This window comes from Vigna radiata, unplaced genomic scaffold (genome assembly GCF_000741045.1).
Source record: "Vigna radiata var. radiata cultivar VC1973A unplaced genomic scaffold, Vradiata_ver6 scaffold_393, whole genome shotgun sequence".
Taxonomy (NCBI): Eukaryota; Viridiplantae; Streptophyta; class Magnoliopsida; order Fabales; family Fabaceae; genus Vigna; species Vigna radiata.
In genome coordinates this window covers 135,102-159,970 of record NW_014542625.1, presented here as the reverse complement: position 1 = coordinate 159,970, position 24,869 = coordinate 135,102, and the positions used below count along the sequence as shown (strand labels likewise).

At 33.6% G+C, this 24,869-nt stretch overlaps 5 protein-coding genes across 6 annotated transcripts; 2 read left to right on the top strand and 3 right to left on the bottom strand.

Annotated features, from left to right (window-relative positions):
- Positions 1–1,137: 1,137 nt before the first annotated feature.
- On the bottom strand, positions 1,138–5,434 carry LOC106780516 (TATA box-binding protein-associated factor RNA polymerase I subunit B). Its single transcript, XM_014668817.2, has 4 exons — positions 4,414–5,434; positions 3,101–3,901; positions 2,844–2,977; positions 1,138–1,909 (listed from the first exon to the last, which is right to left on the bottom strand). Exons 1-4 carry the CDS (start codon positions 5,030–5,032, stop codon positions 1,283–1,285), a joined length of 2,181 nt encoding a protein of 726 aa, XP_014524303.1. The 5' UTR covers positions 5,033–5,434; the 3' UTR covers positions 1,138–1,282.
- Positions 5,435–5,714: 280 nt separating this feature from the next.
- LOC106780541 (pentatricopeptide repeat-containing protein At5g50280, chloroplastic) lies at positions 5,715–9,270 on the top strand. The gene is made up of 2 exons (XM_014668845.2): positions 5,715–6,685; positions 7,765–9,270. The coding sequence occupies exons 1-2, from the start codon at positions 5,829–5,831 to the stop codon at positions 9,050–9,052; spliced, it is 2,145 nt and encodes a 714-aa protein (XP_014524331.1). The 5' UTR covers positions 5,715–5,828; the 3' UTR covers positions 9,053–9,270.
- A 3,576-nt stretch (positions 9,271–12,846) lies between these two features.
- On the top strand, positions 12,847–15,633 carry LOC106780539 (fructose-bisphosphate aldolase 1, chloroplastic). Its single transcript, XM_014668843.2, has 6 exons — positions 12,847–13,102; positions 13,569–13,838; positions 14,204–14,313; positions 14,437–14,527; positions 14,815–15,084; positions 15,164–15,633. The coding sequence occupies exons 1-6, from the start codon at positions 12,926–12,928 to the stop codon at positions 15,440–15,442; spliced, it is 1,197 nt and encodes a 398-aa protein (XP_014524329.1). The 5' UTR covers positions 12,847–12,925; the 3' UTR covers positions 15,443–15,633.
- A 1,213-nt stretch (positions 15,634–16,846) lies between these two features.
- On the bottom strand, positions 16,847–19,230 carry LOC106780527. Of its 2 annotated transcripts, XM_022777030.1 has the most exons (5): positions 19,052–19,230; positions 18,161–18,458; positions 17,957–17,999; positions 17,283–17,318; positions 16,847–17,195 (listed from the first exon to the last, which is right to left on the bottom strand). In XM_022777030.1, the coding sequence occupies exons 2-5, from the start codon at positions 18,437–18,439 to the stop codon at positions 17,044–17,046; spliced, it is 510 nt and encodes a 169-aa protein (XP_022632751.1). In that variant the 5' UTR covers positions 18,440–18,458; positions 19,052–19,230; the 3' UTR covers positions 16,847–17,043. The 2 variants fall into 2 exon arrangements, with proteins under 2 accessions (XP_022632751.1, XP_014524313.1); XM_014668827.2 differs by lacking the exon at positions 17,283–17,318 and having other exon boundaries at positions 19,052–19,227.
- A 1,399-nt stretch (positions 19,231–20,629) lies between these two features.
- LOC106780523 (B-box zinc finger protein 18) lies at positions 20,630–23,211 on the bottom strand. The gene is made up of 6 exons (XM_014668825.2): positions 22,957–23,211; positions 21,752–21,848; positions 21,541–21,656; positions 21,203–21,445; positions 20,978–21,072; positions 20,630–20,863 (listed from the first exon to the last, which is right to left on the bottom strand). Exons 1-5 carry the CDS (start codon positions 23,047–23,049, stop codon positions 20,983–20,985), a joined length of 639 nt encoding a protein of 212 aa, XP_014524311.1. The 5' UTR covers positions 23,050–23,211; the 3' UTR covers positions 20,630–20,863; positions 20,978–20,982.
- Between the last annotated feature and the right edge of the window lie 1,658 nt (positions 23,212–24,869).

The window sequence follows — 24,869 nt, the reverse complement described above, 5'->3', positions numbered from 1 at the left end:
TAAAAAACATTATTTATATTTGGTAAGAAATTATATTACAAACAAATATTAAATTTTTAAAAATATTTATTTTACTTAAGAATATTTTTTTAATATTTTAAAAATTAATTTGACTTATTATAAATTAATTTCCTTTATTTATTAACAATTATAAATTTAAATATAACATTAAAAAAAACATTTTATATTACTAAAATAACTAAGGGCATTTTGGTAATCTTTCATTTCTACCAATTAAACAAGTTTTTTAATTCTATCACATCAATCAAATCCTACACTAATTCTCACAAACTTTACCCTCAAATCCACTCTCAATTACCTACAAATCTACTCAAAAAAACAACAACAAAATTATCCTCAAATTCACTCAAATCATCTCTCCCAAATCCATTCATAAGAACAGAGGCTTAAAGTCATTGATTGGATCGATTTTTATCTTTAGAAAAGGTATATGGCACTCATGATTAATTATTCTTTCCCATGATTTGAAAATACAATTTTTCGCATCATAATTAGTTTATAATGATAATGACAAAAGAAAAATGATAACGAATAATGTAAAAGTGTAAATATGTGTAAACATTATCTGTGTATAATAACCTCTCGATAATAAAAGGTTCAGAGAATAAACTACAATTATAATAATTTATAATTCGATGTTTTACGTTAATATATAGAGATAGATAGATAGAGATAGACACAAATAAACACTAATTTGAGTTATATAACCCTTATAGTTTCATTGTTAAGATCTTAATCTCTATGTAAATGAGAGTATACACTTCATTATAAAAAAAAAAAAAAAAGATAAGAACAAGTGTTTTTAATTAATTTATCATGAAAAATAATTTTAAGATAATATTTTTTTTAACGCAAATAAACTTCAGCATAAAAAGGGAATGTGTACACAGCTGTAAGAAAAATTGACTAAAAACAATAAATTACAAATTTCAAATTCATTTTATTCTTTTTAAAAAAGAGGGTTTTCACAGTTTTCAACTGTTTCAAACATACAGCTCCAAAACACTTGAAATTTTAAAAATAATCTTAAAAATATGCTCTAAATTTTCAAACATACAGCTCCAAAAATATGCTCTAAATTTGCATTACCAATAAAAAAGTTTCATGTCATCTTTGTTTTCATCGCCTCATCCTATAATTCCTATTATTTACTCTATTATGAATAATTGGAAATCGAAAGAAAAATAAAATAAAATGAAGTATCCTTTCTCAAATCCAGTTGTTAGTGTAGTTAAACTGTACAAGAATGAAGAATCAATTCTCAAATATTCAAATTTGATAGCCCAGGAAGATCATCAGATCCATTTTGCGTGGCCTGATCACTACAAAACTGACATGAAATCTTAGTTGGTTTCGAATGTAAGCATTTATCAGTCTGTTCTTCTAAAAAACCAAGTCTTCTCTCAAGGCTCAACACACCGATATGCAAAATGCGAATATCAACTAGTGCAATCCTGGTACAAGCCCGAAGCAATATGTAATAATCAGCATGGGCAACATATGTCAGGGCACCTTCATCCCTCTTTCTTGCATAGTGAATATAATCAAGTTTTTTTCGCTTGAGACTAGGTGGTATATAGCAAAATCTGTTTTCTTCCATGTCTAATTTCATCTGTCTAATGGCCTCTCTGACTCGAGATTTTCCTGAATTGTGATCATGGGAATCTGAGTCTTCATCTTCTGATGAACTCTCCTGTGAATTATTATCATCCACACTTCCACGCAAGTCATCTTCAAAGCAGGTTTCATCATCATGAAATAGTTTATTGAAACCTTTTTTTCTAATCTTTTCCTGCTTGGAGGTCCTGTCAATGCATTCTTTATCATTCAACCTCGTTTGGTTAAAAGAAGCATTTGACCGCTCTACATTCTCGAATGGTTTTATATCCTGAAATTAAAATAAAAAAGGGTTACAATATACTTTGACAGGCATTCTCGCAGTGTAGTCAGGCAACACAAACTCCCGGAAACTAGACAGTCCTAGACAGTTAGATAAAACTTAAAAAACTTAATTTATATGTAATGAAATCTTCCTTGCATAAAATTTTGGAGATGCATGACTACAAATTTATACTATACAAGCATAACATTTGGGGGGGAAAAAAATCCATATAGGTGATCTTCATTATCATTGCAAAAAGTCTGCAGTCACAATTCAAGCATCTATTACTTAAATGTACACCCCTTCACTCATTCAAATTATATATCTTTGGAGAACAACAAAACTGAGAGAGGTACTAACAGTGGAATATTAGTTGACCCATGAATAATTGAGCAATTCTCACATGAATCATAAACAGTTAAGTTATAATTTTGACAGTTGATAAGAAAATGTATTCAAATAGTAACATGTAAATGCAAGCAACAGGTCATTTTCTAGCATGTTCTCCCAATCAACTCTATAAAACAAAACCTGTTTAAGAAATTTAGAGATAGATAAATGGCTGCCAATTGATGGAGCCTCTCAATTTTGCAAGAAACAGAAAGAAATTCCTATCTTCTATTTTTTGTACAAAATTGATTTCAGGAAATAAGTCAGCGCCAATCTTTGTGGCACTTTTATGGAATTTTGATGTCCTTTAGGAAGTATTGATGCAGCCAATTTATTTTCCAAGCTTCACCATGAAGGAAATTCAAAATCAGTAACAGCCGAGCCATGTCCCTCCCATACACAAAAAGAGTACAGGCATAGGGCTACTTCTTTCTTAGAATATCTCACAGGAAAGATATAAAGAAAGAAGTTGAAACCTGAAAACAATTTCAAGCCATCCAAATTGTAGAGGCCTGTGCATGTAAATGGAATAAGAAAGTTCTTTAATTACCTCTTCATTCTGATAAAAATTCCATAAGTATTCTATCATATTTTCTTCCTCGTGATTCCCATAAGATGACTCTGATCCAGCAAACACAACATCCCTACAGTATTTGAGATACGTTGGCAAGTCCTTCGAATACTCTGCACAAATACTGGATGTTAGATGGTCATTTAATTGTTCCAAAAAATAGGACACAAATAGAATATGGATTCAACGTAGGTTCAGTTTCGTAAGATAATAACATAAGTAAACAATAACTTTACCATTGGTATCCCCAATCTCGTTATATATTGCTTGAAGGTGCTGGATAAGCCAGGCAGAATCCATTTCATGTTTTTGAGGTCCCACTCGATCTTCAGCTGAATCTTTAGATTCTGAACCAATATCATGCCCATTATTGGTGGCAAAAGCATTACCCATTTCCCTGTTGTCTATGGCATCATCATTCCGAGACAAACTACTCTCCCACTCTCCAAATCCATTTATGTTATATAACATCCTTATTGCTACAATTAGAATTGACATAACGCATACATGAGTAGGGAGCCTAAAATACTTAGTGGATAGGGATAACCACAAAGATGGAGGCATTGACCATTCATATATGCGACATGCATAAGGAAGAATCTTCTCAACAGGAAGTGATAATTTTTTAAGATAACGGTAAGCTATTGCATAAAAGTTAACAGGAGGTAACTCCAAGCCTATGAACTGAGCAATGGATGCAGCAAATGACTCTATCTTCTGTACTGGAACAGCTCGGTGGGGCCTGAACATAACACTTGAACTAATTGGACATGCACTTGAAGGTTGTCCCATGCGCTTTTCAATTTCAATAAAAGCAGAAAAATATGGAAGCTTCCCTTCAGACGTCCACTTCATCATGTCAGATGGCAAGACAGCTTCTCTGGCAACATGACATGCCAGAAATGAAACAGCAACAGTACAAGACAGCGGAATCCTTTTCTTTAAAGACCTAAACCATATCATCACAGCTCGCTGACCAAATATATTGTGGGGCTCTGATCTGTGTTTAGCACGTGGCTTATAATCTTCCGGTTCATCTGAGACCAAGGAAGAAATAAACTCAACAAACTATAAGATATGGTGGATTAAAATAAAGCATCTCGTTGAGTGCAGAAAAGCTATATAGTACATACTTGATAAACATGAATGGTCAGAATAAAATGTCAAGGTCATCCTGTTACACCATTGCTCAAACAATAAATTTGATAACTAAATCCAAATCCGATGAATATCAAATTGCGTTGTGACTATCATATATGATATACTGGAGAGACTGAACACGCCGATTAATCACCAGATTTCATTAAATTTTAAGAGAAACAGAAATCATTTACTGAAACCTATCGTGAACAGGACACATTAATGCCCCACATATTTTACAACCAAAACAAACCAAGAATTGGAATATCACTTTCAATACTGAGCCAGAAGCATGCACCAAACTTATATAGGAAAATTGACTGGAGCGTACAGAACCAAACCATGAAACAAAACAGAGCACATGCATTGTAATTCAAATGTAAAAATATAAGACAGGAAATTGTGTTACCTTCTCTCTGCATCTCAGAGTCATGGATTACTTTATCAGGCCAGTCATCATCGAAAACACCAGTCCTAGAGACAAACCTCAACCAAATTGGCCCAACCAAGCCACAAATTAGAGGAGTAACCTTAAACTCCTTCACCAAAGCTTCACACTGAAGCTCAATCATCATCTGCAACCCCATCACATACCGCATCCTTATCTCATTGTGGTAATCTTCAAAGCTTGCAACGTTTGAGCCTCCAAAATCAGTAGGAACCGAAGGACTTTCCTCAACAAACTGATCGGCATAAAATTCCTCTCTTTTAACTTGACCAAATTCATTTCGTTGAGGAGTATCATCATCTAAACCTAGATTCCTAATGAAATTGGACTGGGAATCATAGAATGAGTCATATTGGGATATGGGTTCGGCTTTGACTGCAGCAGGTCGTTGCCGTTGGTGACTGTATACAGCCCCACCAGCAGTTTCTCCCTTATTGAAGAGATCATCAGCATCGACAGCAGTGTCCATGATATCCTCAAATTGCGAGCCACATCGAAGGCAGTAGAAAAAGCCATCAGAGCCATCACCAAGACCCACACTGTTACAGGTCTGACAAATCAAGTTATGGACATCGACCATTGCAGGATGCTTACACACAACTACACCTTTCAGTATTATTCCGAGCCTGTATGAGAGGCCATGCTCAGGTATAATATAATATTTCAATAGATATTTCCAATCCAGTGACTAAATGGTAGATACACTATCACTATTTTCCAATCCTGTGAAACACAACTACATCACTATCAAATTGGAATATATGGTAGAAACTTGTTTGGGCTGATCACCGCTTGTTAGGGTTTCACTCTTGTTCTTCTGCTGCCCCCGCACTGGTTCGTTCTTTCTTCTTAACCGCTCGCCGTCGAGTCACAGACCGTCGCCATCGGTCGTCGTCTGCGGCAGGTTGGGAGGAGAGGCTACGCGAGGTTAGGTGGAGAAAGGGAGAACACTGCTCCCCTGGGCTGTTCTGTTTCGAGATGGTGTGGGACTTTAATTGATTTTAATTAAAATCAATTAAAATCATAATTTTTTTTATGATTTTGGTTTTATATTTTTTAAAATAATGATTTTGATTTAATCTTTATTTTGTTGTGTTTTGTAAGTTGATTAATTAAAGTATTTTTTTATTATTCTTTTGAATAAATATTTCATATTTATAATTTAATTAAATCACAAAAAAATAAATACATAAAGTTAAAAATTAAAGTAAAATTATGACTTCTTAAAATAAAATAAAAAATAAGGAACAAATATTGGAGGAAGAACGAAATTGCAATTTCTATGCGTTCTTTGGTTTGACTCAGTGCAGAACCTGGGAAACAGAATCATGTGAGGAATCAGCAAGCTTTGGGAGAAGATAACCTTTGTGAGAGCCATGGCTTTCAACCTCACACACTCCACACTACCTCCCTCTTCTTCCATTTCACACCATTTTTATGTTCATACTCTTTCAAAGCCTTTTTTTCTTTCACACTCCAAAATCTCAAACTCTCCAATCTCCAAAACCCTTTGTCTTTGTGCATCACCATCCAACACCATCCATCCTTCACCAACCCCCATTTTCCTCCCATATCTCCAACAAGAACAAGAACCAGAAGAAAAAAAGGTCATAGAAACAACAGACGAAGAAGAAGTAGAAGAAGAAGCTCGTGACCCAGATGATCCGATCTACAAATTCTTCAAAACCCGCACTAGGATTTCCTTCCAAGACCCGGGAAAAGAAGGAAGGTTGTCGCTTCAGAAGAATCGTCGCATATCATGGCACCTTGCTTCTGAACTTGTTGAAGAAGAATCTGTAACGGGTTTGGAGGATGGTTCCTTGTTGGTTGAAGAAAAGAAAGAAAGGGTGTGTGAGAAAAAGGATTTGCCGTTACCTGAGGGGATTGTGGGGGAGATTGTTCAGCTTGCAAGGAACTTGCCTCAGAATATTACTCTGGAAGAGGGTTTGGTTGAATACGAAGGAAGGGTTAGTGAGAAAGATTGTTGGGAGGTTTTGAAATCACTTGGGGAGGAGCACCTTTTGGTGTCTTGTCTGTATTTCTTTCAGTGGATGAGGTCGCAGGAACCTTCACTGGTTACACCTCGTGCTTGCACTGTGTTGTTTCCTTTGTTGGGGAAGGCGAGGATGGCTGATAAGTTGATGGTTTTGTTCTCAAACTTACCATCCACCAAGGAGTTCCGAGATGCTCATGTTTACAATGCCGCAATTTCAGGTCTTCTTTCTAGTGGCAGGTAAAATATTCTTGCAAAATCACATGGTTTGCTTGTTTTTCTCTTGCTGCTTTTGTGTGGATCATGGGACAATTAATAGAGGATGCAAATGCACGTAAAATAGCTTGTTACTTTTGCTTAGTTAGAATGATACACGTTTAATTAATTAACTTGTTTACCAGTTCATTTGTTTCACTGTTATAATTGTTGTAGTGATCTTGGAAGATAAGGAAATGAACACGGTGCTACAGGCTTGTTATCCAAGCAGTGGTATAAGCCATGCCGTGTCTTAATTATGTTTCAGCTCAACACTGGAAATTACTTATTTCATCATCTTTACCTAGAATTATGATCCATGATGACAATAAACCTGACAATGTTATGTCATGAATATTAATTGCACTAGCACATCAGTTTCAGCATGAAGTTCTTGATGCATATTATTTGCAAGTTTTCTCTTGATGGGCTTTATTTTGGTTTCTTAATATATTAGTAATAGTTAGGGAAACTTTGCTACTGGTGGAACTGGAAGTATACTGTTCTGTAAATTACTTTATTTTACAAAAAAATTCTGCATTTGTACTCCAGTCCAATTGCAAAAAATGTATAACTTAATTTGTTTGTGTAAATATAGCTTACCAGATGATCCAACCAGGAGTTGGTTGTTGGAGCCTTTCCATTGATTGAAACAATCCCTAGTCTCTTTACACCAGTCAGTTTTTCCATTAATGCAGATGGATGGAAGTCCTTTCTTTTATCTGTTAGGCTTGTCTTGTTCTAGGTTTGTTATTAAGAGTCCAATGAAGACCTATAAAATCTATTGAACTTCATTGGTACTTGTCAGAGAATTAAGATGTTACAATTTACCTCTGTTGTATTGGTTTCCTGTGCTGCTTCCAAGCTTAAAACTGTGAAAAATTAAATATTATCTATGATTAAGATATTTACTTATTGTATGGAAAACAGTGTAAAACAACCAAAGAGTTTTCATCTCTGCCTACTTTGACAAATGTTTTCACATTGTTTAGAGCAGCATCACCCCTCTCTAAAATGTCCCGTATTGTATGAGTTTATTGTTGAAGTCTACCTGATTATTTTAGGTACGAAGATGCTTGGAAAGTGTATGAGTCAATGGAAGCGGATAATGTTCTTCCTGATCACGTGACTTGTTCAATTATGGTTATTGTTATGAGAAAACTTGGCCACAGTGCAAAAGATGCATGGCAATTTTTTGAAAAAATGAATGGAAAAGGAGTCAAATGGGGTGAAGAAGTCCTAGGTGCACTCATAAAGTCATTTTGTGTTGAGGGTTTGATGAGGGAAGCTCTCATCATCCTATCTGAAATGGAGAAGAAAGGGGTTTCCCCAAATGCTATTATGTACAACACCCTGATGGATGCATATTGTAAATCCAACCGTGTAGAAGAAGCTGAAGGCCTTTTTGTTGAGATGAAAGCTAAAGGGATTAAGCCCACTGAAGCTACGTTCAACATTCTAATGTATGCATACAGCAGAAAAATGCAGCCTAAGATCGTGGAGAAGCTGATTGCTGAAATGCTGGATGTGGGGTTGAAACCAAATGCCAAATCATATACTTGTCTTGTCAGTGCGTATGGGAAGCAGAAAAAGATGAGTGACATGGCTGCAGATGCATTCTTGAAGATGAAGAAAGATGGTATTAAACCCACTTCACATTCTTACACAGCTCTTATCCATGCATATTCAGTTAGTGGCTGGCATGAGAAAGCTTATGCAGCATTTGAAAACATGCAAAGGGAAGGTGTTAAACCATCCATAGAAACCTACACTGCATTACTAGATGCATTTAGACGAGCTGGTGATACTGAAACATTAATGAAAATATGGAAGTTGATGAGGAGGGAGAAAGTTGAAGGAACACGTGTGACATTCAATACTCTTGTTGATGGTTTTGCTAAACATGGTCACTACAAGGAAGCAAGAGATGTAATATCTCAATTTGGGAAAGTTGGACTGCATCCAACATTGTTGACGTACAATATGCTGATGAATGCATATGCACGAGGAGGGCGACACTCAAAGCTGCCAGAGTTGTTGGAAGAGATGGCAGATCGTAACTTAAAGCCAGATTCAGTAACTTACTCAACTATCATATATGCATTTCTCCGCGTTCGAGATTTTTCACAGGCATTCTTTTATCACCAGGAGATGGTCAAGAAGGGTCTGGTAATGGATGCCAATTCTTACCAGAGGCTTCGGGCGATTCTGGATGATAAAGCTTCAAGAAAAAACAGAACGGATAGGAGATCCTTGATTGGTGTAGTTAGAAATAAGATGGGTATTGTGAAACCTAAGAGGAAAAAGGACGAGTTATGGAAGTACAGGAAAAGACATGTTAAAAACAGGTAGTTCCGAGTCCTGCTATCAGTATAAAGTAAGTTTTATATGCAAAGCTTTACAAGCATTGTAATTTCAGTTTTGATCCATTTTTTATTTCTCTAAATGGGTGCATGAAGATATATTCACACATTGAGAGAATCATCATTTGATAAACAAAATGAAACAGAATGGTGAAGTGGTACATGACCTTAGTCCCATCTGGAACAAATGTGATTTTTCTTTTCTCAGTGGATGCAGAGTTCAACCAAGAACTAGTCTTATTCTATCAATTTAATTTGATTCGCTTATCATAGATTTTCTCAACCATTCATCAAGGTAAAGAGCATTTTACAAGAAGCTTAATAAGGAACCTTCTGAATAAATTTTCCGTACTTGTTAAAGCCATTTTCTAACTTTCTGAACACAAAAATACTCTGGGGGCATCGGCAGCATTTGAATATTTTCCATAATAACATTTTCTACTAGTAAGTACTTTGCTGCATATGGAAACAGAATGTAATAAGGTTCCGATGGAAAGTGGAAAATCAGATACCAAGTGAACTCGACCTTATTAACAGAGTCACAGAAAAAAATAACTTGATGAAATTTATTAATGACATCAAAGCTATTAGTATTTTACAATGACCAAACCATAATCATAGACACAAAAATCTGAGTCAATGTTGATCAAATAGGCAATAAGCAGAACATGAACCAAATAATGATGTTTTCATTTTGAACAGGTAATATGGGGCTTGGTCTGTTGATGACAATGACAACATAACTTCACAATACTGTGATTTAGGCTATTAGAAATTGGAACACGACATAGGTGTATGGATCATTCCTACATATATGTTGTTTGATTTGTTTGTTTATATTTAATTTGCAACTTCTTTACTCACATATGTCACTGTCAACAGTATGAGAAGAACAAATCCATAAATGCCACCACAAAGCCTGAAAGACAGGTTTCTCTGATACTGTTACGGAAGATGTGGAGAACCTAATGAAATGAAAATCAATATTAGTTGATAAGTGGATACAGAAGGTCGCGCTATTGATCCCCGTCTCTGTATTACTAGTAAAACCTGAACCTCAAAATCCCGTTATATTCTCCATTGTTGAAAGCGATTTTGATCCCTTCCAATGAGTGAAGTTGAAGCGTCATTACTTACACGTGAATCGCGCATAAACAAATTTGGGAAAAGGTTAATCGAATCTCCTTTGATTAACATCGCCCAAAGAAGATCGAATGATAACGAAACTAATTCTATCAATTCAAATAGTTTGAACTCTAATACTATACGAAATTTCAAGAAGTACGGAAAAGGATAAGTAACAGAAAAGAGAAAGAAAATTGCATCTCAAATTGCTGGATAAGAAATTTTACACTTTCCTAGATAATCAAGAACTTTAAATTTAAAATGGATTAAACTTTTCATAGGATGCTGTTAGTTGGATTATTTTTGTCAATTAAAATTTATATCAACTTAACATTAGCAAAAACAATTAATCTTATTTGATGTGGACCGAAAATTTTCTTAATTAACATTAAAAAATTTCTAACATTAGTGTCGTTGGCAAGAAAAATAATCATTTCAGAAATCTACAAAAGAAATAACAACTATAGTCCATATGAATCAAAAATTAATCTTTATGACATTAATCAATTCTAACTAATATCAAGTAACAATAATCTAAAACAACAACATAAAAAATATTATAATAATATAAATAAAAAATAACACTCATTAACATCAACAAAAAAATTGTGGTTAACATCTTATTTTTACTCTTAGAATTTTTACTCTTTAGGTCAAATTTGAAAATATTTTATTTTAATTAATTAAATTACTCATAAAATCATAGAATTTTATTTTGTTTTGAAATTTTCTATCCATAAAAAATGTGTAATGAATTAAATAAATAAATAACTAATGTAGTAATATAATAGAAAATTAAAATAAATTATTATCAGTTTTTTTCAATTACTAGTGTATAGTATATAACTTTATAGTCAATAAATCAGATGGATTGGCGAGCTTATCATCCTCTACAGCGGACTAGCCAACCAACACTCTTAAACCAATTGTCTTAGACTGGTGGCCCAATCATCCTAATCGACTAACTAGCCAACTAACACACTTTTAGGTCAATCATCTTGACTAGCGGGTTTATCACCCTGAACATATAAGGATATCTTAGGATTGATCACTCAGACTAACTAGCAAGACCAACTAGTTGCAAAATAAAGATCAAATTAACACTTAGCAAATAATAAGCACACATCAATCAACTAATTTAATTAAGGTATGATTGGATCATGCTCAGCTAACAAAAAAGTAAAAGCTCATAACAATTATTATAAGTGTAAGATATCATTATTCACTAATACATTACAAATCCAATACTTCTTTACTTTGATTCTCTTTCTGACTTGAGTGTTAGACTATCATAATTCCAAAAGATTTGACAAAACTCCAACGGGTGGAGCGAGCAAGACGCCATAAAAAATAAGAAAGAAAGTTGCACTTAAAGTTCAATAAAAGGAAAAAAAAAAAATCACTAAAGTACTTCTAAATAAAGACGTGGTTGCCCTCTTTCTCTTGAAACCTAAAGAAAACTCCTCGCCAAGAATGCAAGGTAAGGTAAGGAGTCTGTCAAGACAAAAATTAAAGATAACCACAAACTTGACAACTCGTTCAACTGTAATGGATTTGGAAGTATAGTTCCAACCTCATCCAACATCAAGTATATCTGGAATCTCTTATGGGAGATAACCATTCGCATATCTATAGGTACTCTTAGAACGATATAAACGATTGGCAAAACATAAAACCTGAAGATCAGTTAGATCAAGATATGTTCAGTAAACCTTTAAAAACCAGAAAAATAAAAATTGTTCGACCATGTAAAAAGACTAATAAATAAAATCAAAACTAGTACACCTTGAGTAGGGTTAGAATTTTTTATAGATATTATTATTTTGACACTTAATAGATTTTTATATATTTTTTATATCTACTATTTTATCTTTCAATTCTTTTTATAAATATAAAAACTAATTTTTTTTAATGATCAAAATATTCTAAAAAGTAGATTGTCAACTAGGTGCAAGTGATATGTTAAAAAAATATTTTCCTTTTTGTATAAACCTACTTGCTATTCACATGTTACATAACCACGACATTACATAGGAACACAACTCCTCCATTGCAAAGACGCCTATTTTACTATCAATTATGGGGTGAAACCCAAATTACAATCCTTTTCAACAAGATGAAAAAACTCTTAATTAGATTAATCTCAAATGGACCAAAAGATGGGGAAGAAAATAACATAATATGAGTTAATTGGGCCATTAAAAAATATCATAGCCGAGGATGTGGGACAGCAGAAGAAGGCATAATTACAAGGAGCCCTTGACAAAGCATGATCTAGAGACATCATTACCTCAACCTCACAACACCCTATCATTGAACCAAGACCATAAACCAATGAGAAGGAGACAAAACGGTTAATCAACAAGGTAAACAATAACCTCATACTCGGTTCATCATTTCCTTCTCCTACAGACAACAATAATTGGTACCCTTTTTGGTGCATGTAATACATTTGTCACTACTAGTAACACAATGGCAAAATAATATCAATCTTTTTTCCAACTCATTTTTACGAGGCGAGAAAAAAAGCATCCATTTGAACCACGAAATGGCAGCTCAGAATGGCAAGGAAGCTCAAGTTATCGTCCACATGTCAAGTGAGGATAGGTTAGCTCACAGCAGCCTCAAACGAGACATCACTTGAGAACTATAAATGAAGCGAAAACGTTGCATGTGTGGTAACGAGGCCAATACAAAGGTTGTTCTGTAGGAGATAAGATTGTGGTAGTGCTCATCAATGGCCTCTGCATCACCATCTCTGCTCAAGTCTTCACTTGTTCTTGACAAGTCTGAGTGGGTGAAGGGTCAAAGCCTTCGCCAACCTTCTGCATCAGTTGTCAGATGCAGCCCCACCAACCCTTCAGCCCTCACCATCAGAGCCGGTTCATATGCTGATGAGCTTGTTAAGACCGCGGTATGATAATAAAAAACTCATCTTTCATACTCTTTACTTTTATGTGGTTTCTTTCTGTTTAACTTCTTCACCAGTTCAGATTGTTTTAACTGATGAACAAGCTAAATGCAGTTACCCTTTTCTCTAATGGAAAACTTTATCTAAACAACCCCAGATAGACACTACCAACATCTTGCAACTAAACTAAATTGAAACTATTCACACCCATAAACTCATTATCCGTTTCTTGTCTTCCAACTGGCTTTGTTAGAATTTAGAGGACAAAGGGTAGTTGTAACTTTCTGTCATACTTGAGTTTATGGTTATTAAGTGCGTGCTTTAGTATTGTAGCTGTGAAAATTTTCTTAGCAATGAATATGACTTTACTTTATTTTCTAATAAATCTTTGTGGTTGTTCTTGTTTGCTCCTAAAGTATGTTTTTTGACATTGTTGATGCGAATGGTACTTTGCTGCGTGTGAAAACAGAAAACTGTGGCTTCACCAGGGAGGGGAATTTTGGCCATGGATGAGTCCAATGCTACCTGTGGGAAGCGTTTGGCTTCAATTGGGCTAGAGAATACTGAAGCTAACCGCCAGGCATACCGTACCCTTCTTGTGACAGTTCCAGGCCTTGGTCAATACATCTCTGGTGCCATTCTCTTTGAGGAAACTCTCTACCAATCCACAATTGATGGCAGGAAGATTGTTGATGTTCTCATTGAGCAAAACATTGTTCCTGGTATTAAGGTCGACAAGGTAACAATTTCAGAGTCACCCTTTCCTTCCTTTATTATGCAGTCACTAACACCTTAAATAACAATGAAAAGAACTAGCATGAGTATTGATGGATGTTAATGTTAAAGATTTACTTTTTAATAGTTAATATAATATGTCCTTATACTTAATTGTACTGTTAATAGAATATTTTTTATTGTCCATGTAGAAAAATGTTCCATGTCTCACATAAACACAGCTTAGCTATAATAACATACCAGAAGTTAGCTTTTTTTGTACTTCACAATGGTGAAAATCTCGATGTTGAACTAAAATAGAGGCTTCGAATCTGCATGTATGGCGGTGTATGTACTTTTAAATCATGGTTTATGTGCTTGAGACAACAGGGTTTGGTTCCTCTTGCTGGCTCCAACGATGAGTCATGGTGCCAAGGTTTGGATGGTCTTGCCTCTCGCTCAGCTGCATACTATCAGCAAGGTGCCCGTTTCGCCAAATGGTAAGTGTTCCTTGCCCTTTGCAGTGGCAGCAAAATCATTCATAGTTTTATTATGCCCTTTATTTTCTTGTGTCACACATCATGCTCATTTTTTTATCATATCAACCCGTAACTCCATATTAGGCGTACTGTTGTGAGCATTCCCAATGGTCCCTCTGCTCTGGCTGTTAAGGAAGCAGCCTGGGGTCTGGCTCGCTATGCTGCAATTTCTCAGGTGAGAAAACCACTCAAGTTGTATTGGTGATTTGGGGTCTAGCGGGATACTTTTTGTCGAGAATTTCAATTTCAAATTCAAGATTCGATAAAATTAAGAAAGTTGAATAACATATAAGCAAAAAAGAATCATAAATTCATTATCTTTAAGATTTTGGAACGTGTCTGTCTCTTATCTCATTTGGTGTTATATCTTCTGATGAAATTCTCCACTCGAATGACCCATCAAGTTTCTACATATTTGTACTGATTCTGAAGAGCCAAAATGTTTTCATTTAATGGTTTTAGGACAATGGATTGGTGCCAATTGTGGAGCCAGAAATCTTGCTTGATGGGGAGCATAACATTGATAGAACTTTTGAAGTAGCCCAAAAGGTATGGGCAGAGGTGTTCTTCTACCTTGCTGAGAACAATGTCCTTTTTGAGGGTATTCTCCTGAAGCCTAGCATGGTTACACCTGGAGCTGAGTCAAAGGAGAAGGCAAGTCCTCAAACAGTTGCTGATTACACCCTCAAGCTCCTTCACAGGAGAATCCCCCCTGCAGTCCCTGGAATTATGGTAAGTGACACTGCCAAATGCATCATTCTTTGCATTCTTAACTTCCCTTTCATGTGCTCACCAAAGTTGTGTTATGCAGTTTTTGTCTGGTGGACAGTCTGAGGTTGAAGCTACCCTCAATTTGAATGCCATGAACCAATCTCCAAACCCATGGCACGTGTCATTCTCATATGCCAGAGCCCTCCAAAACACTGCCTTGAAGACATGGGGAGGGCGCCCAGAGAATGTGAAGGCATCACAAGATGCACTCCTTTTCCGTGCCAAGTCCAACTCACTGGCTCAGCTTGGAAAATACACTGGTGAGGGTGAATCTGAAGAGGCCAAGAAGGAGTTGTTCGTCAAAGGTTACTCCTACTAAGATGTTTCTAGTGCATATGATACATGTTAGGCACCAACACCACCAGTTGCAGTAGGTGTTGACGGAGATGAAGTGGAAGACTAATTTCTGTAAAATGTAATGTTTTTATAGTCTTGGAGACTATTTTTGTTTATGGTTTACATCTTCCTTTACAACTTAATAAACCTTTTGCTATGAGTTGTGCATTTTAATATATCCCCATATATAACAAAATGGTTGAATCTTGGCAACTGATGAAAAATCTCTTTATAAAATGGTGTAAGAATTGAAAAACAAAACTCATTCCTCTTTAAAAGGACATGAATTCTTCTTTGCTTAGGCTCAAGAACAAACAACTTTTAATCCCCAAGGAAGATAAAACTTGTCAAAGTTAGCAAGAAAGCATCTTCAATGGAATTCTTTAGCACTCTCTTGCAGAGTTGTAACAGAAAATTAAACTGTGTAATTGATTTAAGACGCCAATATCACAACTTCTCATTGCAGGACTTTTGAAGACTGATAATTATCTGTCTATCACAAACGAAATAATTAGTGTAATATATTGTACTTTTTATTTAGACGACAACGAATCTTTAGAGAAATGCTGCATGGCGAATTTTCTTTTCCTTTTTAAAAAACTCAGGTAGATATCTAAAACTCTAATCCACAACAATTTATTTAGAAGAGAGTGATAACTCATTCAATATTTGACAAACGTGACAACGTTCAGAAAGAAAAAGTCGTTGTATTAAATATTTCATTTCTTAACCCTCAACTATGCTTACGAAAAATTGAGCTGACTTTTGCAAATTAACTTATTGTATGATGAATAAAGCATGAAAAAGATGTAATTATTAATGTATTGTGTGTTTGTATTCTCTTCTTGAAATAAAATCATAATTTGGACAAAGTTTAGTGAATAGAAACTTTAGCCAAACCCGTGTAGCTTATGAAATAGAAATTCCAATCCATACATAATGATAGCCGTTATGAAAGAATAATCGCGTGAAAGAATTCTTAACAAGTACTGTAGCTTGGTAGTATTAAGTTATTAAACAACATATGTTTGTCGATGCAATTTCAAATTATGTGACACGAATATTTGAATTCTATTAAGTAACTTTGAATAGTTATAGCTTTATCTCATCGTCATCTCAATGTTTTGTACATATAATAAGAACTGACGGGATGCATTGAGCTTACTGATGTCCGAGTGTGATGGTGTATGACATGCGACTCCTCTTTCCAGTATTAGTAAAGTCAATCACTGGTAAAGGCACTTTATCATTGATGGATATTGATACCAAATTGTGTTTATACAAAGTCCCCATTTACAATCAACACAATTAAGAACTACCATGTGAAGATTAGAATGGATATGAAATAACTCAGACAAAAATAAAGTGAGAATCAAATGCAGCCAGATTACTCCCTCAGAACGTTTCGTATTAGTGAGTTCATTTAATTATTGTAAATATAAAAGAAACTTAATTAAGCACCTTGCAGAATGAGTGAGGAATGTTGAAAGATTTGCTAGAAAATCTACAATGGTAGAAAACAACTAGACCTATTGAAAAGAGATGGGTTAATGTTGATGATCTGAACAAAGTCACTAGAAAGTATCAACTTGCTTCAGTTTCAAGTTTTAAGCCACTGTCTGTTGGATTCGTTAAATTTGTTGAGCTGTCTGATGTTTTTACTACATCAGATAGGTACTTCCAACATCGTTTGTGAACTCCACTAATTTTTTTTGGAGCATCTGCTAATGGCAAGCCTGCAATAAGTTATGCCGTATCAAATCAAGTCAGAAACACAAGTACTCAAAAATGTTTCAGTATTTACAATGCTTCATACAACTTACACTTTATTTTAGGTACATTATGCTTCACAGAACATCCTGAGAATTTATCAAATAAAGCTTTCGAGTTCTAATAACTAACAGAAACTACATTGTCAAATAGGAAAAAAAATGTGATTTATAACTCTGATCCTAATTAATTTGATATGGAATATGAACGAAACAAAGAAAGAAAGTTAACACTGAGACATGCAAATGTAATGGAGTGCCGCGTGTGGCATCACTACCCAAACTTATGCACACAAGCTCAATCCTCTCACAAGTTATTCCAAGCTCAAAATAAGCGTTAAACACTCTCCAAGGGCTCTTCACCACGGCAAAGCTAGAAATGTTCCCTTAGAAATGTCAAACAAACACTTCTATCAAAATTCATAAAAATATGTTTACGATTCTAGTTTTCGGTAGCCATTAGAATGGATGAAATGAAGAACTAAATAAATTTTTGGGTGTTCTAGAATGGATGAAATGAAAGGGGACTGGAATAATAGAGAGTCAATTTGTTATTATGCCAGGCAGGACTGGGTATGCTAAATTGGTTACGTAAGAATTCCGAAACTAGCCTACACTTTCGTTGGAGAAAAGCAGTGCAGCAAGATTATCAGTGCCTAGACTCTGCTGCACAGAGAATTGATAATCAGAATATCCCAAAGTCAAACACTTCAACTTATGACACTAACCATTTTTATGAGCAATTCCCCATGCTTTTCCATGCCTTCCATCCTGCAAAAACATATGCAAAATAAAATTAAGGAGAAAGATATTTGCGGGAACTGAGAAAAGCAGAGGAATAAATCACTTTAAAATACAATTTGAAATAGTTGAAATCCGAATCAAATCAATAGGAGGACAAGAAAAAAAGTGTAGGATCGAAAGAGAAGCACCTTGTACAGATTGAGTTTAGTGATCTCGTAAGAAACTTCGTTCCAGTGACTCTTGGCCATGTGGCAGCCAATTCCCCAGTTAGGTAAAAACTGAGCCACCTCGAACAAGTTCTTTTTCTTTCTTCGCTTCGATTTCTTAGGGCTCTGAGCAGAAGAAATAGAAGAGGAAGTAGAAAAAGTAGAAGATGAAGTGCTCAAGGCTCTCATGAAGTTGAGCGGAAACCTTAGCGAAGGACAGTTTCGAACAGATCCAACTCTGTTACCCAAAGAACTTGCCATTGGTTTCCTGATAAAATCCCTATTGAAAAACAAATGCAAAACGTCAAAAAGCATTCACCTTATCTCATATTATGAAGCACAATGCCGAATATACATCCTAATGCCCATGTATTCATTGCATGGTAAAAATAGTAGAGCAGCAACAAGTAAATGTCCACCTTAAAACTAAAAGCATGCGGCAGTTATATCCAATCAGACCAGCATCATTGAAACAAGTGCTGTTTATACGAAAATTTTCCATAAGCACTTTTACAATGGAAATTTTTTTAAAAAAATGAAATTAGTTTTTTCTCGAAGTTAAAACCAATGCATAAACTAATTTTAGCTCATTGAATTTCTTAGCAGATACTAAATGACATACAGAAAACCATTCCGCATTACAACAGACATAAAATTTCCAGATAATGTGAAAACAACAAGACAAACACTTAGTAAAATTCATAAACAGTTTGCAGCAAATGAAGGAAGATGAAAAAAAGTAATTACGGACCGAAGTGAATCTTCTCATGTTCTACTAGGCAAGTTAGGAGTGACTAGTGACTGTCGTTAATCGTTCAATGAGTCCAAAAATAAAGAAGAAAAAAGGGGAACGAATGAGTTTCAATGACATACGCTCAATGATTTGTTTGTTGATGTGCCGATAAGCAACGGGGAGAATCATACAGCGGACGGTTCTCTCGAAGGGCCGTGAAGGATGGCGGCGGTCCGTGGGTCCGTGCAGCGGCGCGGGAGGAGTATTCGGTGGCGAGAAGGCAACACGTTGAGAAAGAAGAAGACGCAGTGGTGAAACCTATAAATAACAAAAGCAAAGAAACTAAAGATGTTAAAATTTTATTACATATTAATTTTTAATAACATTTAATCAGCTAAAGTTTAAGAAATTTTATGGTACATTATTTAATTTTTTTTTGTTCAATAAAATTATTAAAATACAAAATTACTATATCGCATAACTTATTAACGAATTATTATCTTTGTCTAATTTTATATATTTTGTAAACACATTTAATAATTTTTATTAATACGAAAGCAAACAGTTATTTAGATGCATAGGTGTCAAAAATAGTTTTCTTTTTTTGTTTCAAAGGCTCAAAAATAGTTCAAGAACCTGTGCTAGAAGTGGATCAATTTTAGTTGGGTTACAACAGAAAAGATGTGAAAACCCAATCTTTTGTTTATAAAAAAATATCCATTTTTATATTTTAAAACTTTATTTTTTAGTTTTAAAATAAATAAAAAATTATTATTATTTTAATTAAAATATATGAAAATCATTGTCGTTTATTAAAATCACAATAGAGTTGAAAGTCTATTTTACATTTATAGAAAAAAAGTAAATGGCTTGGTATTGGAAATATAAGAAAAACACATCTATTTTTTAAGTAGAAAAAAGATGTAAGTGTCATAAAACAACCCATGAAAAGTAAATACAAATTCTATTAGTAGATTTAATCAAACATTTTATGACTACACATTTACTTTTATATTGAAATAATGTTTTCTTAAATATAACTTCTATATTATTTTTACAAGACAGTGTATAAACCAGCCACGATATAACTTTTTGATATTTTTAACATGTAATAATTAAACCATTAAAAAATTTATGAAAAAACATTTTTATACTTTAAGACTTTAATTGTTTTGTTTTAGTATAACTTTATTTAAGTTTTAGCTAATATGATGTTTTTAAATAAAATAAGAGAGACAAGTATTAGTCCATATTTATATGAAAAAATATAAAAGAGGTGTTATTAAACAAAAGAAAAACGAATTAAATGTTTTAGTTTGTCCTTCAGACTGTTATTGGAACAATCATCTTCTGAAGTTCTGAAAGTGTATATTATTATTTCCTTTTATTTGCCTTTTATATTAGTCAAATCTTATTTATCATCTCACTTTTTTTCTTTGAAGTATTTTCACCATTGTAATGAAATATTACAGTTTTCTAAAATGAAGAATAATGTTGTTTTAAACTCCTTTTTATTCATACATGAAATGCGATTGGTACTTCGTACGTTAAACCAGATAAGTACCAATACAACCACCCCCTTCATCATACAACTCTTCCCCAATACCCTCCTCCTTTTGTATTTTAATAAAAGAAGCCATAATAAGTTTTTGCTTCAACCAATGCATTAGCATTACCGTCCCTTTTAACATAGTACAGAAACTGAAGTCAGCAGCAGATTTAAATAATTTGAGGGTTTAATCATATATAATATGTAGACATGTAATAAATACCATGAAGTTATATGACCAACAGTTCCTCTGTTGTCAGACTAAGTTTAACAAACCAAAATGCTAAGGATGTAGTTAACATAAGCTGCTTTAAGAAAACTTGGTATATACCAGCGACTTTAAGCGACCTTCATTATGCATCTCATTCGTATGAAAGTAACTATTTCCCCTCATTGATTTGGTCTGCAGCCAAACAATTCAAACTTTAAGCAGACAGAAACAAGGTCAACGGTGTAAAAGAAAACTGAGTAAACATTATATTTCTGTAGCTGCCTCAGCCCATCTTATGTGTTGTACCTTTATTACTTCTCAGCCCCTTGTATGTAGGATTCAACTGGTGGCACACTTGCAAGTTCATGATTACTGCCTCTTATAATATCCATACCTTGTTCCTTAAGAATTAGATTATATGTTAATTCCACGACTAATAAGTGTCACAACTTTTTTGTTTCTGAAATGCACATTACAAACAGCCCTTGATCAAATAACTCAAGTTCTTGTAGAATAGGAAAAAACAACTACCTGGTTGTTTGGTGCTGGTCCATTTAATCGCAATGGCCTGGTGTTCAGATCAATTAACTTTTTATCCAATTTTCTATGACCATCGATATTATTTTCTTGTCTTGGAACGGGCAAGATGCTGTGATTCTGCTGACTATCTCTTGATTTTAGCTTGAGAAACTGATTTTCATCCCTCCTAAATTCATTCTGATCCAGTGGTTGCAGCCCTAGTTCTTCCATTTGGGCAGGTTTATCACCTGGAAACTGCCATAGAAAGGTCAAAAGCATGATATATAAACTTCAAAATTATCTTTTCAGAAGCTTGGAAGATTCATAATTCTTTACATCCTAAAACATACCTCAACTCTCTGCCTCAATAGAAGATATCTTTCATGAGTTCTTTTACCACCAACATGCACAATCATATCGCATTGCAGACACAGCGAACTACCATCTACCTCACAGTAAAAGAAAGCTACACACAAATTTCCATGACATGGGAGAAAGATTCAACCTCTGTATAGTTTAGAATGCACAATCTTGCAAAAAAGATATGAATACCCTCAGTACCAGGTGCATTTTCACATATGTCACAGCGTGGAACATCAGTGGGGTCAGCAAGACCAACCCGAATGTGTCTGCTAGCAAGTTTATTACACATATGGATCTGTATCTCCAATGCAAACAAATGCTGTCAGAGAAAAAAAAAATGCATGCAAATGTAGTGGTACTTTCATTAAATTATATATGAATGTTGTTAACAGAAACACTTGACAAAACGCATAAATAATTGGGTCGTATTATTTATTGCACCATCCAAGAAAAAATATGAAATTCAGAGGTAGAATGCACCGCTCAACATAAAAAGATTTTCCAAGAAAACCTGCGGGGAAAATACAACTCCGTTATTGGTTAACTACTTGTTCACATTCCAAGTGAGTCGGAATTCCAACTCTGTTGTCCTAATGCTACCTCTTTTGTTAAGTGAATCACTCTCTATATGAAGATTCTATGCAATAATATTTCAAGGGCATTTCAGATCCAATGATGCAAAAACATATCCTAAAACGATATAAACCCTCTTAGATAAACTATTACACAAACACGAAAACATATTAAACTCCTCGCATAAGCTAAACTCAACTTTTAGCCTTGAGCTTTTGGAGAATTTATAATGAAAATGTTAACTTATTTTCCTTTTTACTTTCTTTTCTTAAATGTACTTATGCTAATATTCATCAAAACAAGGGTGTATGGTAACAAATTTGATTAATACTCTTGGAAACCAGTTACATGAGACTCATTCGTTTCGGTTATAGGGAAGTAAGTAAGAAATTACATCAACAACAAAGTGTATCTAAAATGGAAGTAAATGCAAATTAAAAACAGGATGAAAAACTAAGAAAAGAATACGAATAGAAGAGCATCCTGCTCGCATATGGACTTGAAAGAAAGAACATAGGTAGATGAAACACTGAAACCAAAACATATTCAAAATCAAGGCCCGAACTCATGGAAAATACATTACTCTAAATAGGAAAGCTAAAGCAATATCAAGACCCAACATCAAAATCAAATCAAAGTGAAACAACATTCATTTACTCCTTGAACATAAATTATTAAATTAATAATTACAGTAATTTAAGAAGTGAATTAAGATTTAATCAAGCAAGCAGAGCAAAGTGTACAGAATTGTTTTCTATGTATTTAATTTATGGATGAAATTGGAAATTGCTTAGAATAAAATTGAAAGAGAAAGGAAAGAAAAAAGGAACCTTTTGGTCACAAGCAGAGCAGAGAGCAGCCTCATCGGCGGCGCAGAAGAGAATGGCAGCGGCGCTCTCGCATACGTCGCAAAGGGTTCGCATTATCTATTCTGTTTCTGTGCTCTTTGACCTTTCTTCTTCGATTCTTCTTTCAATTCCTCAAAACATTTACTTCATCTTAGTTTCTAAACTGTTTACTGAACAATTCTATTAATAAGCTGAAAATCTCTTACACAAGACAACCACGCCAATGCGAAGCTGAAAAATACTTCAAACCAAACTAAGTACTAGAAAACCAAATATATGAATAATTAACTTTTCTTAAAATTAAAATCAATTAATCTACTATTAAAATGAGAAATTTTCAAATATTTTATTTGTAGAACAAATTTTATTTTTTATTTTCTATCCAAAAACTCTTCGAAACAAGTCATAAATAAGCAGCGAAACTTTTTTTTTTCTAAATTAAATTTTGTTCGCGTTAGTTGTGATGAGATCTCCACTAATCACATGTTGATAACATGAAATTCAAAAAAATAGTCAAAAGCGGAAATATATTATTATACTCTATATTGTGCATTTCTCCATCAATTATTTAATGTGTGTTCAAATTTTTTGATGAATTAGAAAAACAAACAAAAAATAAAAGAAATTTAGATTGTATTTAATTTATTCTAATTTAAATAAATAATTGTTTCTCTAATGTATTTGCATTCTTTAAAACTATAAATAATTTTATCAAAATATAATATTATATTATCAGTTTCAATAAATTATATATATATATATATATATATATATATATATATATATTATGTAATTGTGAAAAGTTAAGAATAAGAATTTGTATTTTTTTCAAATCTTGATGGAAGGACTTATTTGGATATATCTAAAAATTTCATATTACTTATTACTTTTAACTAGTTTTTTAATAAATCGGATGAGTCTTATATTTTATACTGATTAGATATATTAATTACTTGTTTGTAACCTTTTCTTATAATCTACTATGATACATTGAACCATTTTTTACTTATTACTTTTAACCAACCTATGTGGCAGCTTATGTGTAATTTTTCTTTATTTTTTGATGTGTTTATGTAATACTCATAATATATATATATATATATATATATATATATATATATATATATATATATATATAATTATATTACAAGATGTAAAACAATCAAATATATCAACCATAGTAATTAAGATAAACTTTGTACAAAAACTATAATTAAGGGTGATAGATCTTTATACATCTAATAAGGTTGATGTTTTGGGTATACGGTTGAGTCACTACAAACACTTTAGTAATTTCTTTTTTGGTGTTGTTCGGTAAGAAATTATCTAATCTTTGTCTTCACTTCACTATTCATAAGGGTTAATGCGAACAAATTATATGTACGAAAGTCAAAGCAATTGTATTAAATGCACATAAGTTATAAAAACTTACTTCTTACATTTGATCTTAACCTATTGGCATGAGCTTAAGATTAGTGAAACATTAATTTTGGTCCAATCTCAGCCCAATACACTTAATTCTCATAAAATAAACTTGTTGTCAAACGATGTTGTTTGACTTTATTTGTCAGTCTAGAGAGTGTACTGTTGTGGTGACTGTTCCAGGATCGTCCGTCTCGAGTGATATACCTTACTTTTCTAAGATAATTCGACTTCCTACTATACAAAAAAAAATATTTTTTAATAAAAAATTTTAATATTTTAAACATAATTAGACGTTGATTCGTCTTCAAACATTACACCTTTTTGTTATCTTTTTTAAATGTTTAAAAACTATATCACATTGATCTCCTTCCAAATATACATATAAAGGTGATATGACATTGGCTCTACATAGTATCAAACATCAAGCTCTTTGAGATCATGGATTTCAGTAGTTTTTTTAAATGTAATAA